Genomic DNA, 16,749 nt, shown 5'->3' with positions numbered 1-16,749 from the left:
TTGCACCAAATAGGGTTTGATGACCTTCATGTTATCTGCAGAGTCACATCTGATCAAATCAAATGGCAAATCCTGTGCTGGTAGCTTTTCTGGTTTCTAGACACAGGTTCCTAGATAACAAAGTGAGGGAAAATGTTTTTAATTTTGTCATATACACACACACACACACACACACACACACACACACACACACACACACACACACACACACACAGGGTCATTGGGAGTCTTTATGGCCATGATTGTATCCCATCATATTACAATGTATTTACAGCAGTTCATCGCACTCCAGCAATAAACTGTCATATTCTGAGGTGTCCCAGTTTACAGAGAACATGAAAAGAAATTCTGATGTTTCTAAGAGCATTGTTTTGTACCATCCTCATAACAGTTACAGAGTGTAAAAAAAATCAGTGTATTCCTGAAAAAAGGCCTCTGACCTAGGGGAACTAACCCAGTTAACATAAGATAAATGTATAAATAAACTTCTTTCTCTACAGTCACTGGTAATGTAGATAATTCCAAACCACAAGTTATTTATGTCAGTGAGAAGTGTGTGTGTGTGTGTGTGTGTGTGTGTGTGTGTGTGTGTGTGTGCGTGTGTGCGTGTGTGTGTGTGTGTGTTTATGTTTGTGTTTAGAGAATTAGTTGCAAGGATCTTTCTCCCTTTGTTTATGAATATACTCCCTATATATTAATGAGAAGGAGTGGGTGATGGAGACAAACCTTCTGATAAGGTCTGTCATGCATGCCAGTTCACCTTTACCCTGTTACTTAGTACTTGGCCTTTGACAACCAACAGAGCAGTCATCTGTGATCTGAGTCCATATTAGCTTGTGGATAGCTCACTGTACCTGTTTGGTAATTCTTATTCCAGCCAGGTACAAGCTTTCAAAACACATTAATTCCATAGCATAGTTGGGATATTGGCTAAAACTAGGAGGTATAAGAAGCTTTAGGAGCTTTGGTTATGTGGTATTCAGAACGTTTATTTTACATATATTGAGGGTTTTTCCCTGAAACAGAATGAAGCTGAAGATGTCAGTGAGTGCCCTGTCTTTCTGCCTGCAAAAACATTTCATTAATCTGGAATATAAATGGCCAGTGTGTGTGTGTGTGTGTGTGTGTGTGTGTGTGTGTGTGTGTGTGTGTGTGTGTGTGTTAGTGGCTGCCTTAGTTAACAAATGCTAGGACTGGTTTTATTCTGCCAAAAGGTATGGAGATATATGTAAACTGCATTTCTCAATAAAATTGTTACACAGTGTATAAGTGAATGACCAAATGAATGAATAATGACCTCTTGAAATACCGGTTCTAACATATTGTCTTTCACATTTTTAGTTAAGATGTGTTTCATGTAATGGGACAGGACAAACAGCCCAGAAACGATGTTTTCAGTGTTCAGGCACAGGACGAAGAAGGTAAAGTACAATTGCTGTGTATATTGTATACATTTACTATACTTATGTTAATGAACAATATAAAACATAATGATTCACATATGATGTTTGCAGCTCTTTGCCCTTATATTACTTAGCATAAGTAGAACCGTAATGAATGTTCTGAGCATCTTTCCTGAAATGGTTCAGGAAGTTAACGATTTGTGTTTTAAAAAAAAAAAAGTGTTCATGAATTGATATCTGTAAGCATGTTCATACATTCATAGATGCATACTAGACTAACCACCACTAGAGCCTTTGTAAGCCTAGCAGTGCAAATGTGACCCCAACATTATATGTTTTAGACATTTATATAGCAGGTGATTTTTGTTTACAGCATGATTTAATGACTGCCTCTGTCCATCAGAGACATTGGCACCAGACCAGATGTGAATTTTTTATTTCCCATCCAATGGTCCAATTTACTGATAAATAGGGTTAGAGAGAGAGAGAGACATTGTTTCACATGGATGGAAGCCTGTTCCAGAGAAAGGGAATTCTCTGAGACACATCTGTCTCTCCAACATGTCCTATTTATACTGCAAGCAAATTTTAGGTCTTAGTTCTGATACTGTTTGTTTTGTGGATATGCAAATGTTTCATCAGAGGAGGTTCCAGGGATGCCTTGTATGCCAGGCATAGATCAACTCTCAGTAGTCTGTAGGAGACCAAGTATAGAGATAGGGCTTTGAGGCAATCCGCATTGGACATTGCATTTATGCCCAGTATTCGTATAAGAAAAATGGCAGATTACCAGGCAATGTTTCAGGAACTCATCTCTCATATTGTATAAGCTTCAAATGTTATAAGTTATTGCCAAACTGCACATTATATGTGTGACTATTTTAGAAGTATGAAATAAGAGTGGGTATCTGCAATTATGTACAGATTGCCTTTCTTCATGGGTAGTTACTAGATATGCAGTCCAAAAGACCATTCAGGAGCATAGCCCAATTACTCAACTGTCCTGAGCCTTTTGTGTAGTTAAGTGATTTGGTAAGAGTCACACAATAGGCAAGTGGAGGCTGAAGGAATAAACTTCTGGACTTACAAGAACCTGCTCATTAACAGGTTATAGCCTTAATACTCTGTACTATTTGCCAGGTGGCATTTTCATCCACATCCCAAGTTCATGTAAGCATAGTATGTATACAAAACGTGTACACTACAAATCTTGAACCATGCACTCTGTACATACTATTGTTTAAGCAGTAATCCATGACTGGATGTGGGTAATGCTGGATTTACCTCCATTTGGCATAAACTGATGACAAGGGTGAAGCCAGAGGGGTCAAACAGTCAGCCATGAGTAAATCCAGAATTTGTCACATACAGGATTTGATTATTGCTATTACACAATGCCATTATCTAAAAGAAGATATCACTTTTTAAATAATGGTATTGATACCTGTATCTTAGTAAAAACAGATTAGGCATTGGGTGGGTTACGGAAGATCTTGAGTTGTAGAGAGTATCCACTTTTGATGAGTCAGATTTTTGAAGAATTAATTGAAAATCTGATTCAAACAAATGTCTTTCAGAAAATTGGAGATCTATAATTTTCTAAGGGATGAATTAATGCTTCTCGAAAGATATAAATGTTTTTTTCGCCGATTTCTAATTAGATTTCAATTTTCCTGGTTCAGTATCCAGTATGCCCTGCTAGATTAGAAACAGTACCGTGAAAACTCAAGGTTCTCATGTTCGATTCACGGCTGGAGTGCCTTCTGTGTGGAGTCTGTATGTCCTCCCCGCAGTCGAGTGGCCTCCGAAAGATGTGTGAATGGGCGTGCCTTCGCTGAAGGTTGAGCATCAGGCTGGCAACTTGGCACCATAAAAATCTACTGCCAATCATTAGCAGACCGGAGTTCCGCTGTGGTGACCCCTAACCAGGAAAAGCTGAAAAGATAAACAAACCTTGAAAACTCAATGTGCACACCTCTGTATTAAAAAATGAGCCCTACTAGATCATAGACTATATGGAACCAATTTAGTAAATATTTTTTTAAATAAAACAGTATGCTTTGCTAAGTGAGGCAATGCTTTCATTAGAAATTGGCATTGTGCTTAGCTGAAATAGTGTGTATTTACTGAAAATTATGAAGTATATTTCGTTAACTAGTTTTGCATGTTACCTATGTATGAATGTAAACGAAAAGCCACCATCTAGATGATGAATATAATTTAATAACGAACACAAACTTATACATCTGAAAATGAACTTCAAACGAACAAAGAACGCCAAATAACAGCACCAAAAAACAAATAAGTAATGTGAGCACTTTCGTTTAAGTATTTTAAACTTTCTCAGACAAAAAACATCTATTACATCACTTCCTTTTATAACCTTCCCAGAAAATTGCGCCAAAATCAAATTCGAATTGGAGCATGCTCAATAACCCAAAAATGGGAAATAGAATTTCTAAATACTAGATTCAAGGAATGCATGGACACAAAAATTACATATTAACTACAAGCCATAATATTACATTATATTATATAAAATTATAAAACTAATAACTTAAATCCTTCTTTTTATATGAATAATGAAATCACAAACTTCTCAAACTCTTAAAAATAATAATTTTATATATATCAAATATTTAATATTAAATAATAAAATATCACAATTAATATATTTTTATATAATAAATTATCGTATAATAATTATATTAATATTTCATAGCTTTCTTCATATATATTAAAAATTTAATAAAATATTTAAAATTAAATGTTACATTAATCTTGGACTTTATTACGAGTTAATGCTTTTAATGTTAAAATTGGCCCTATAGAACTTCTTTCATTTAAAACTGGTATAAAATCAGCTTGTAATTTTATTTGCCAGGTAAGTTCTTTTTCTTCCAAAATTAAGTTCCACGGGGTTCTTTCATCTATTTCTACTTGATCTATTATCATATAATAAAATTTATGGTTATTATATTCATTTATATGTTTTGCTAGCGCGTTATGTATTTTTTTATTTTTTATGGCATACTCATGCTCATAAATTCTCTGAGTGAACATTCTCTCGGTTTTTCCCACGTAAAAAGAAAAACAGGCATTACACCTTGCAAGATAAACAACTGCTTTAGATTTACAGTTAAATTTATTTTTAATGTAATACTTCTTATCACGTATAGTGAAACTATCTCCTTCTTGAATTTTGAAGCACCATTTACATGCTCCACATCTATAGTTTCCACTCTTCACTTTTTTACCTATTCCTATGTTATTATTAGATTTTAATAAATCTTTAAAGCATTTCCCTTTTCTATAAACTATCTTTGGGGATTGACTAATATGCTTTTTACATCGGATATCTCCAGATAGGATTTCCCAATTATTATAAAAAACCTCTTTTACCATTTGGTAATCTTGTGAAAAAGTGATAACTAAAGCTTTTGGAAATTCTTCCAATCTAGTACTCTTATTTTTACAAGATGTATCTAAACTTATAATAGTTTCTCTATTCTCAGTGCCACTTAAATCTACATTACTTACAACATCAGTGATAACTTCACTCCAAACTTGCAAAATTGGTTTAAAATGACCATTTTCTCTTTTTTGGTTAACTTCTAAAATTAATTTGTCTATTAACCATATTGGATATTCCTTATTAATAAACATTCTCCTTAAATGTTCACATTCATTTAAAAAATCTGAATATTTTGTAATAATTCGCGCAGCTCTCACCAATTGACCTTTAATTACGGATCTTTTTTGGTGCTCAGGATGTGCACTAGTATAATGAAGGAAGCCGTTAGAATATGTTTTTTTCCTATAAATCAAGGAAATATACGCTTTTGCTTCATAATCTTTTATCAAATTGATATCTAAATAATTAATTTTATCTAAATTAATATTCCACGTAAATTTAAAAAAGTTTGTGGTTTCATTAATATAATTTAAAAATTCATTTAAAACATCAGTATTCTCTTTCCAAACTAAACAGATATCGTCCTGAAAACGATGATATGATTTGATAAGACTATAATATTTGCTATTAAATACAAAATTCTGTTCCCAAAACATCATAACTAAGTTTGCATAAGTTCCCCCGCATGATGACCCCATAGCAATCCCTTTCTTTTGAATATAGTACTGATCATTAAATTTTAAATAATTATTATTTAGTACTAATTCAATTAATTCAATTATAAGATTATTTAAGTCTTGTTGAAAAGAGGACTTAAATAAAATTTTGCTAATCCATTGAAGACCAATGTCTTGGGGAATAACTGTGTATAAGTCACATACGTCTATTGTTACTAAAACATCTTTAGCATCAAACAATATTTGATTCATGTACTCTAAGAATGTCCAATAATCCTTACAGATATATTCTTCTTTCATCATAACTTTTTTTAGTTCATAATCAACGTACTTGGCACATGCTGACGTAATAGAATCTCTCCCATCCACCAAAGGCCGCATAGGGGGGTCTTCTATATTTTTATGCATTTTCAGATTACCAAAAAACACGGGGATCCTAGGTGTTAAGATATTTAAATAGTTAAATTAATGTCTATTCGTTTATCTAAGAACATATCATTAATCTGTGAAAAGATCTTTCTATAAGCACAATTCAACTCATTCAAGGATACCTGTTCATAAGTATCCGTATTTAAAATCAACTCCATTTTATTATTATATAAATCTGTATCCATAATTACTGCTCCTCCCCCTTTATCTGGTTTCATAACTCTTATATTACCTTTCTGTAAACATTTTAAAGTTTCCAATTCATCTTTATTTAAATTTAAGGGATAATCTATCTTCTTATTAATTCTATCTAAATTCCTTAACTGACTTTCACACATCTTTTCATATATTAAAAGTTTAGGATGTAAGGGGGGATTATAAATACTTGATATATTAAATTTATATGATCCATTATATATCAAATCCTGAAACAATAATGAAAAATTAATCTTCCTTAAAAACAATTTCATATCAATAATAGTTGAAGTGACATCAAATGTATGAGAAGGAACAAATGAAAAACCTTTTGACAATAAATTTGCAACTCCCTGTTTAAAATCAATTTGAGTAAAATTATAAACTTTAAAGTCACCAAGATTGTTCACAATGACTTGTCGCAACTTGTTATGTAAACTCCTACTAGATTGTTCCGTTATTTCATGTCCATTCTCTTCAATTTCGGGACCATTCTGCATTATTATGTTCTCCATTTTTTGTCTTTCGGCCTGGCACCTTGAAACCCCGCCGGTTGTTGATTACCATAAGGAATTTTATTTTTAAGCCTTTCAGAGCGTCTTAGTTCGGGATATTCATCATTATATACTGAATCATTATGTAAATTCCCATCATATTGACCTTCTCCTGCAGGATCAGATCTATAGGCTTGATTTAAAGAATGAGATTTGGTTTTCTTATTAAATCCACCTGGAGGTCTGGGATATGCTATTCCATTTGCATATTGTTTAATGTCTCTTTCAATTTTTTCTGTTTTAGCATTCTTTAATTTAATAATGTATTGATCAATACTATTATATATTCTGATTATATCATATTGGACTGTGTCAAAAGAAACATCTGCTCTAATTATTTTATCAAGTTCATATTCTATTTCCCATTTTTGGGTTATTGAGCATGCTCCAATTCAAATTTGATTTTGGCGCAATTTTCTGGGAAGGTTATAAAAGGAAGTGATGTAATAGATGTTTTTTGTCTGAGGAAGTTTAAAATACTTAAACGAAAGCGCTCACATTACTTATTTGTTTTTTGGTGCTGTTATTTGGCGTTCTTTGTTCGTTTGAAGTTTGTTTTCAGCTGTATAAGTTTGTGTTCGTTATTAAATTATATTCATCATCTAGCTGGTGGCTTTTCGTTTACATTTATTCATCAGTTTGGTCGTTGTTCATTATGTCTACAGTTTGCTTAGACGAAGCAGCCGTACAGCTAGACGATTCCACTGAAGGTACCGAAGGGTCGATTGGGAATTTATCAGCTTTGATTCTTAAATTAATGCAACGCGTGGACATTTTATACGAGAAAGTTAGTAAAGGAGATGACAGTCGTATTAATGGGCATGGAAAAGAAGCACCAATGCAACCTTCACAGTCTAGTTTTGATTTTAACATCACCCCAGTTTGTTTTAATAACCAGAAGGGTGGTATGGATGCCACTGGTTTGGATAATGGAGAAAAAGATAAGGACATTTCTGCTAATCAGGGAATGCAGTCAAGTAATTTTGGGCAAGGTAGCGGATTTTGTGCGCAAAAAACATTTGGACACAGAGATGGACTGAGAAAAACTGTTCCAATGCTAAATGAGTGGTTGGGATCATAGTTTGGTTTTTCTGGACAATTAAAAGGAGGTAATAATGATAATAATGATATTGATCAAAAATTAAATGACTTTGATATCAAATTAATGAAATGTAGGAAGTTGCAACTTGAAAGTGCATATCTGAAAGAGTGCATTAGACTGAATATTATTCCTAAAGGGTTGCGCTTATGGCGGTACCCTATGAGATTGGGTTATAATTCACCTATGCATATGGAACTGTTGCAGTTGTTTGAACGATGTGGTAAAGACCTTCTCAATATATTAATCAAATACAATCAGATAGAAATAGATAAATTGATATCTGAACTTGATGAACTTGATAAAATAATTAGAGGAGATGTTTCTTTTGACACAGTCCAATATGATATAATCAGAATATATAATAGTATTGATCAATACATTATTAAATTAAAGAATGCTAAAACAGAAAAAAATGAAAGAGACATTAAACAATATGCAAATGGGATAGCATATCCCAGACCTCCAGGTGGATTTAATAAGAAAACCAAATCTCATTCTTTAAATCAAGCCTATAGATCTGACCCTGCAGGAGAAGGTCAATATGATGGGAATTTACATAATGATTCGGTATATAATGATGAATATCCCAAACTAAGATGCTCTGAAAGGCTTAAAAATAAAATTCCTTATGGTAATCAACAACCGGTGGGGTTTCAAGGTGCCAGGCCGAAAGACAAAAAATGGAGAACATAATAATGCAGAATGGTCCCGAAATTGAAGAGAATGGACATGAAATAACGGAACAATCTAGTAGGAGTTTACATAACAAGTTGCGACAAGTCATTGTGAACAATCTTGGTGACTTTAAAGTTTATAATTTTACTCAAATTGATTTTAAACAGGGAGTTGCGAATTTATTGTCAAAAGGTTTTTCATTTGTTCCTTCTCATACATTTGATGTCACTTCAACTATTATTGATATGAAATTGTTTTTAAGGAAGATTAATTTTTCATTATTGTTTCAGGATTCGATATATAATGGATCATATAAATTTAATATATCAAGTATTTATAATCCCCCCTTACATCCTAAACTTTTAATATATGAAAAGATGTGTGAAAGTCAGTTAAGGAATTTAGATAGAATTAATAAGAAGATAGATTATCCCTTAAATTTAAATAAAGATGAATTGGAAATTTTAAAATGTTTACAGAAAGGTAATATAAGAGTTATGAAACCAGATAAAGGGGGAGGAGCAGTAATTATGGATACAGATTTATATAATAATAAAATGGAGTTGATTTTAAATACGGATACTTATGAACAGGTATCCTTGAATGAGTTGAATTGTGCTTATAGAAAGATCTTTTCACAGATTAATGATATGTTCTTAGATAAATGAATAGACATTAATTTATTTAACTATTTAAATATCTTAACACCTAGGATCCCTGTGTTTTTCGGTAATCCGAAAATGCATAAAAATATAGAAGACCCCCCCTATGTGGCCTTTGGTGGATGGGAGAGATTCTATTATGTCAGCATGTGCCAAGTACGTTGATTATGAACTTAAAAAAGTTATGATGAAAGAAGAATATATCTGTAAGGATTCTTGGACATTCTTAGAGCACATGAATCAAATATTGTTTGATGCTAAAGATGTTTTAGTAACAATAGACGTATGTGACTTATACACAGTTATTCCCCAAGACATTGGTCTTCAATGGATTAGCGAAATTTTATTTAAGTCCTCTTTTCAACAAGACTTAAATAATCTTATAATTGAGTTAATTGAATTAGTACTAAATAATAATAGTTTAAAATTTAATGATCAGTACTATATTCAAAAGAAAGGGATTGCTATGGGGTCATCATGCGGGGGAACTTATGCAAACTTAGTTATGATGTTTTGGGAACAGAATTTTGTATTTAATAGCAAATATTATAGTTTTATCAAATCATATCATCATTTTCAGGATGATATCTGTTTAGTTTGGAAAGAGAATACTGATGTTTTAAATGAATTTTTAAATTATATTAATGAAACCACAAACTTTTTTAAATTTACGTGGAATATTAATTTAGATAAAATTAATTATTTAGATATCAATTTGATAAAAGATTATGAAGTAAAAGCGTATATTTCCTTGATTTATAGGAAAAAAAACATATTCTAACGGCTTCCTTCATTATACTAGTGCACATCCTGAGCACCAAAAAAGATCCGTAATTAAAGGTCAGTTGGTGAGAGCTGCGCAAATTATTACAAAATATTCAGATTTTTTAAATGAATGTGAACATTTAAGGAGAATGTTTATTAATAAGGAATATCCAATATGGTTAATAGACAAATTAATTTTAGAAGTTAACCAAAAAAGAGAAAATGGTCATTTTAAACCAATTTTGCAAGTTAGGAGTGAAGTTATCACTGATGTTGTAAGTAATGTAGATTTAAGTGGCACTGAGGATAGAGAAACTATTATAAGTTTAGATACATCTTGTAGAAATAAGAGTACTAGATTGGAAGAATTTCCAAAAGTATTAGTTATCACTTTTTCACAAGATTACCAAATGGTAAAAGAGGTTTTTTATAATAATTGGGAAATCCTATTTGGAGATACCCAATGTAAAAAACATATTAGTCAATCCCCAAAGATAGTTTATAGAAAAGGGAAATGCTTTAAAGATTTATTAAAATCTAATAATAACATAGGAATAGGTAAAAAAGTGAAGAGTGGAAACTATAGATGTGGAGCATGTAAATGGTGCTTCAAAATTCAAGAAGGAGATAGTTTCACTATGCGTGATAAGAAGTATCACATTAAAAAGAAATTTAACTGTAAATCTAAAGCAGTTGTTTATCTTGCAAGGTGTAATGCCTGTTTTTCTTTTTACGTGGGAAAAACCGAGAGACTGTTCACTCAGAGAATTTATGAGCATGAGTATGCCATAAAAAATAAAAAATTAAATAACGCGCTAGCAAAACATATAAATGAATATAATAACCATAAATTTTATTATATGATAATAGATCAAGTAGAAATAGATGAAAGAACCCCGTGGAACTTAATTTTGGAAGAAAAAGAACTTACCTGGCAAATAAAATTACAATCTGATTTTATACCAGGTTTAAATGAAAGGAGTTCTATAGGGCCAATTTTAAAATTAAAAGCATTAACTCGTAATAAAGTCCAAGATTAATGTAACATTTAATTTTAAATATGTTATTACATTTTTAATATATATATGAAGGAAATATTAATATAATTATTATACAATAATTTATTATATAAAAAATATATTAATTGTGATATTTTATTATTTAATATTAAATATTGGATATATATATAAAATTATTATTTTTAAGAGTTTGAGAAGTTTGTGGTTTCATTATTCATATAACAAGAAGGATTTAAGTTATTAGTTTTATAATTTTATATAATATAATGTAATATTATGGCTTGTAGTTAATATGTAATTTTTGTGTCCATGCATTCCTTGAATCTAGTATTTAGAAATTCTATTTCCCATTTTTGGGTTATTGAGCATGCTCCAATTCAAATTTGATTTTGGTGCAATTTTCTGGGAAGGTTATAAAAGGAAGTGATTTTTGTCTGAGGAAGTTTAAAATACCTAAACGAAAGCGCTCACATTACTTATTTGTTTTTTGGTGCTGTTATTTGGCGTTCTTTGTTCGTTTGAAGTTCGTTTTCAGCTGTATAAGTTTGTGTTCGTTATTAAATTATATTCATCATCTAGCTGGTGGCTTTTCGTTTACATTTATTCATCAGTTTGGTTGTTGTTCATTATGTTACCTATGTATGTTTAACTGCCTATTCTTTATTTAAACTTGTTTTTGCTTCTGAAATTGCCCTATTTAGATGCAGGACATGTAATGGCCGTGGCAGTATAATTTGTTCCATATGCAAAGGAAAGAGGAACCTCTTGCATTATATTCAGCTGACAGTAACTTGGTAAGTCTAACTGAGGATGTATAATGTTTCTCTTGTCACTTTAACACCAGATAGTAACTGTTTTGCAGCTGGGTCTGACAACAAAATAGCAGCAATTCTATCTCAAATGAATGAATTTTTAATTTGAAAATGGAAATTTATATTTGTTAAAAATAGTTTAAGTATGGGACCAGCATCCCCTGAGGCCCCCCCCCCCTATACACACACTACTGTTAACACATTTTAATTACCTTTGCATTTATCACTGTTGTGAGAAAAGGTAAACATTTGGTCCTTGTGGAAAACAAAAATTAAGTATTTGTATTTATTCAGTGAATATGTAGATTCTTTACTGAATCTAGGAGAACAAGTATTTTCAAAATGGCAAAAAGTTGTGTTTTTCAAGAAGAAATGACTGTTGTTGAAGCTGTATAGAATACATTAAAAATATCATGGCAAACTATAACTCCTCTAATGGAGGTTCATTAGACATATGCATATGACTTCTTAAGGACATGCACGTGTTTCAGCTACATAGCTTCTGAATGCCCACTAACTTTTTTAAATTTGTACAAGTTCTTATTGAGGTATCCAGGAAAGCAAAGCCAAACCCCACCAGATGTAGATATAACATATTTTCCCATTCTTACTGGAACATCATTGTTGCAAAACAGATGGTTTGGCCATTATCTGAAAACACTCAGCTTAAACTAAGTGTTATGTCCTTAACATTAGGGTGAGTAGGAACTTTTCTAAATTATAAACAAAACCAGTAAAAACATCATACAGAAAAACAACTATACAGTGCTGGAATTTTTAAAAACAATTCTTCAGTAAATTATTTTTTTAGAATCAGAGGATCAGGTTTGGATTATTGTTATCTATGTGTACTTTGTTTTTCCAATATAATTTTTGGTTTATGTGGATGATTTTATTACTATCTGTTTGACATCTGCTGCTGGATATTGTGAATTGGAAGATCTTGTTTGAAGGGTGATCCTGCTGTATATATTACAGGAGAATGTAGAAAAGTCAAAAACACACCAGTTGTTCACAGTAGAGGTGGTTCCAAAACTTTAATAAAATAGTAAAAATAAAGAACAGGTTAGCGCTTGTGCATGTAGCTTCTTCAGACTTATTATCAAAGTAAAAACTCTAACCAGCTTTTAAACACCTTGTAAGAGTTTCATCCAATCAACTGAAAAAGCATTAAAAGTTGCTAAGCAACATGATTGCATTGAAAATGCCAATTAAATAAACCAATTAAGTCTGCTTATATTCATATTCCTAAAAACAACTAAATTTTATAATGACTATAAAAATGCATATGCAATTAAATTAAATGCTCATATCACCTATTACCTAATCATTCATAAAAACATTTAATCTATTTCATAAACTCAATAAATAAGAAAATGTACATATTAAAATTGCATAACTGCTCAACTAGAGCGTGTTGATTTAAAAATGTTCCATCTACCCTATCTCCTCTTTGTCAGCCTCTTTTATAGGGGTCTTGCTCTCAGTGCGGGTTGTATCGAAACATGTTCATTAAGGCCAGGGGAATAATGTGCCCCTAGTCTAAAAATCCATTTCTTCTCGGCATGATATGTCTTGTTAACTATATCCCCCATCCTAACATCTTGATTCAAAACTTCCAATACTAAAAACTTGAAATTGTGTCCCTCAGCGGATGTATTCATGTGTTTAGCTATTGCACTATAGCTCATCCCTTTATGTGCACAATACAAATGGTCACGTATCCTCTCCCTTAGGCACCTGTTTGTCTTATCAACAAAAAAACTTGGACATTGCCTTACCGACAAAACAGGAAACGATCGGTAGAAGGTTTGGACAATCGTCCCAAGAAGAAACGGAGGTTTACAGGGTCAGAACTGGGCATGAACACATTAACATCGATGTGGAAACAGGATTAAGTGATTTAGTTTGGAATATTTTGAGCAGAGTATTGACTGACATGGAATTGCAAGTACTTAACAAGGGTTTGTCTTTTATCCCTGCTCAGTGTGCTGACTTATCAGAGACATTAACTGATTTGAGACTGTATATGCATAATGTCTCACTGCAACTTGTTATTCATGATAGTTATGAGCATGATAATACTACAGTTAATTATATTTTTAAAAAACCTAGTAACTGTGCACCTGAACAACATCCTACCATTGAATTATAAAAATGTGTCTAAAAGATATATATGAGCTGCTGAATAATGGAAAAATAAGGAAGGATTTTGTTAATTTATCTAGACATGAAAACCAAGCGATGCACAGTTTGCAGAATGACAGTAATATAACTATCAGACCAGCTGACAAAGGTGGTCAAATAGTTGTGATGGACAGATGTTTCTATGTGGACAGTATGAACCAGATGCTTTCAGATATTAATACCTATAGGGTAATAGATAAAGATGAAATTTTGAAAATTAGTGAGTATGTCATCAGCTCACTTGGGGATTGTTTAGTGAATTCACTTATAACAATGGAGCTTTTTAATTATTTTTTGTCGAGTACCCGAAAATACCCATTCTGAACGGTTTGTCCAAAGTGCACAAGGATGCATTACACCCTCCCTTTAGACCGATCGTCGCAGGGAGTGGGTGGACCACCGAACCCATTTTCGTGTATTTAGACAAAAAATTTAAACCTGTTTTATCTGAGTGCAAGTCGGTGTTGACTGACACCAAACACTTTTTGCAGGAATTACGTACCTTTGTTGTTGAGAATGCGAATACAGAAGTAGGTTTGTTTGTTACTATGGATGTAGCATCTCTTTTTACCAGTATACCAAATTATGAAGGTATTCAGATGGTCAAAAGAGCAATATTAAGTAAGAGCACGTATGACTATAGGCACATTGATTTTCTATGTTTATTGATGAAAATGGTGTTAGAAAAAATTGCATTCACATTCAATGAGATTTATTACTTACAGACCTCAGGCGTAGCTATGGGTACCTCGTGTGCCCATAGCTACACCAATTTCATTATGCCCACATGGGAGGAGGATGTGATGTATGTGTCTGAACTCTTATCAAGCTTATGTGCCCTTCTACAGACGTTTTGTGGATGACCTTTTCATGTTTTGGAGAGGGGAGTTGACAGAACTATACCAGTTTGTTCATATGTTGAACACAAGCACAATTTTTTTTTTAAATTCACATTCAAACAGTCGAATGTGAAGACTGAATTCTTAGATGTTCTGCTAGTGAAGGATGCAACTAATAATACTGAGACTAGACTATTTAGAAAAGAATGCTATCGACCCACATACGTGCACCGCAACAGCATGTATCCGGGTCACGTGTTTTGTAACATTTTGGAAGGTCAGAACCTTAGGGTTAGTCGCCTACACAGTAATGATCACAATTTTGAAAGAGGGTTGAATCAGATAGATGCTGACTTCAGATCCAGAGGTTACCATGAGGATGAGATACATCATACACAAAACAAGGTCAGAATGTGGAGGCACAATAGAGGCAAACCATATTTTTTACAACATAGAATAGAAACATCCGCAACTGACAGTGTTGATAATATGCCCCCTTTTTTTAGCCTAGCTTTTTCAAGTGATGAAAGGGATATCAGGGAGATCATCTATAAGCATTGACCTATTTTAGGAACCAATGCAGATATTGCCGGGGAAGTGGGTGATAGGCCATGATTTGGGTACAAAATAAGAAATCTTTATGCCAGAGACTATGTTTTTCTCAGAATATTCACAGCATGAGCAATGAGTTAACAGCTTCTTCATGTACTGTCAAATGCAATAATTGTTCATTTTGCAATTGTATAGATGAGTCTAGGACATTCACACATCCCACTTGCAACAAAATATTTACACATTTTCCTGAAGCTGACTGTAACACTAAAAATCTTGTTTATTTAGCACAGTGCACAGTGTGTTCCAGTTTTTATGTTGGTAAGACAAACAGGTGTCTAAGGGAGAGGGTACTTGACCATTTGTATTGTGCACGTAAAGGGATGAGCTATAGTGCAATAGCTAAACACATGAATACATCCACTGAGGGATACAATTTCATGTTTTTAGTATTGGAAGTTTTGAATCAAGATGTTAGGATGAGGGATATAGTTAACAAGACATATCATGCCAAGATTAAATGGATTTTTAGACTAGGGGCACATTATTCCCCTGGCCGTAATGAACATGTTTCGATGCAACCCCTACTGAGAGTAAGACCCCTAAAAAAGAGGCTGACAAAGAGGAGATAGGGTAGATGGAACGTTTTTAAATCAACACGCACTAGTTGAGCAGTTATGCAATTTTAATATGTACATTTTCTTATTTATTGAGTTCATGAGATAGATTAAATGTTTTTATGAATTATTAGGTAATAGGTGATGTGAGTATTTAATTTAATTGCATATGCATTTTTATAGTCATTATAACATTTAATTGTTTTTAGGAATGTGAATGTAAGCAGACTTAATTGGTTTATTTGATTGGCATTTTCAATGCAATCATGTTGCTTAGCAACTTTTAATGCTTTTTCAGTTGATTGGATGAAACTGTTACAAGGTGTTTAAAAGCTGGTTAGAGTTTTTACTTTGATAATAGGTCTGAAGAAGCTACATGTGAAAAGGCTTATCTGTTCTTTATTTTTACTATTTTATTAAAGTTTTGGAACCACCTCTACCGTGAACAACTGGTGTGTTTTTGACTTTTCTACATTGCTGTGTTTTACATACCAGCTGATCTTTTCCCCTACATCGTTTTGCTGTTCGGACTTATATTACAGGAGAATGTTTAATCTGACGTAAGGGCCTAAGCAAATATTTAAGTCCCAAGTGTCTGCTACTTCAGGTCTCCATGGCCACATGGGATGATGGTATAAAGGAGGAAGGTCACCACTCCCTAATGGTTGCAACATTTTTGTTTTTATTTGTAAACTCTGATAAAAAAGTGCTTTATCAAAAGCTCTGTAGTTACACAGCCATTAATTAATGAGCAGAGCTGTTACACATGGTGACATTTCTGCCTTGCCCCTAAGTACAAGGCCTACCCAAAACTCTTCCCATTTTTTTCAGTATAGCCATGTGATT

General features: G+C 32.7%; 1 protein-coding gene across 2 annotated transcripts in view; it reads left to right on the top strand.

The window, feature by feature from the left end:
• The window catches only part of LOC122806802 (protein SSUH2 homolog), a 600,540-nt gene that overhangs the window by 386,649 nt on the left and 197,142 nt on the right, over positions 1–16,749 (top strand). For both annotated transcript variants that reach the window (XM_044077522.1, XM_044077521.1), the window contains exons 8-9: positions 1,342–1,421; positions 11,598–11,690. In XM_044077522.1, coding sequence (XP_043933457.1) covers positions 1,342–1,421; positions 11,598–11,690 — 173 coding nt within the window. The remainder of the gene's footprint in view (positions 1–1,341; positions 1,422–11,597; positions 11,691–16,749) is intronic.

This window comes from Protopterus annectens, chromosome 7.part0 (assembly GCF_019279795.1).
Source record: "Protopterus annectens isolate FY-2018-M chromosome 7.part0, PAN1.0, whole genome shotgun sequence".
Classification (NCBI taxonomy): Eukaryota; Metazoa; Chordata; order Ceratodontiformes; family Protopteridae; genus Protopterus; species Protopterus annectens.
This window is presented reverse-complemented; position numbering and strand designations above follow the sequence as displayed.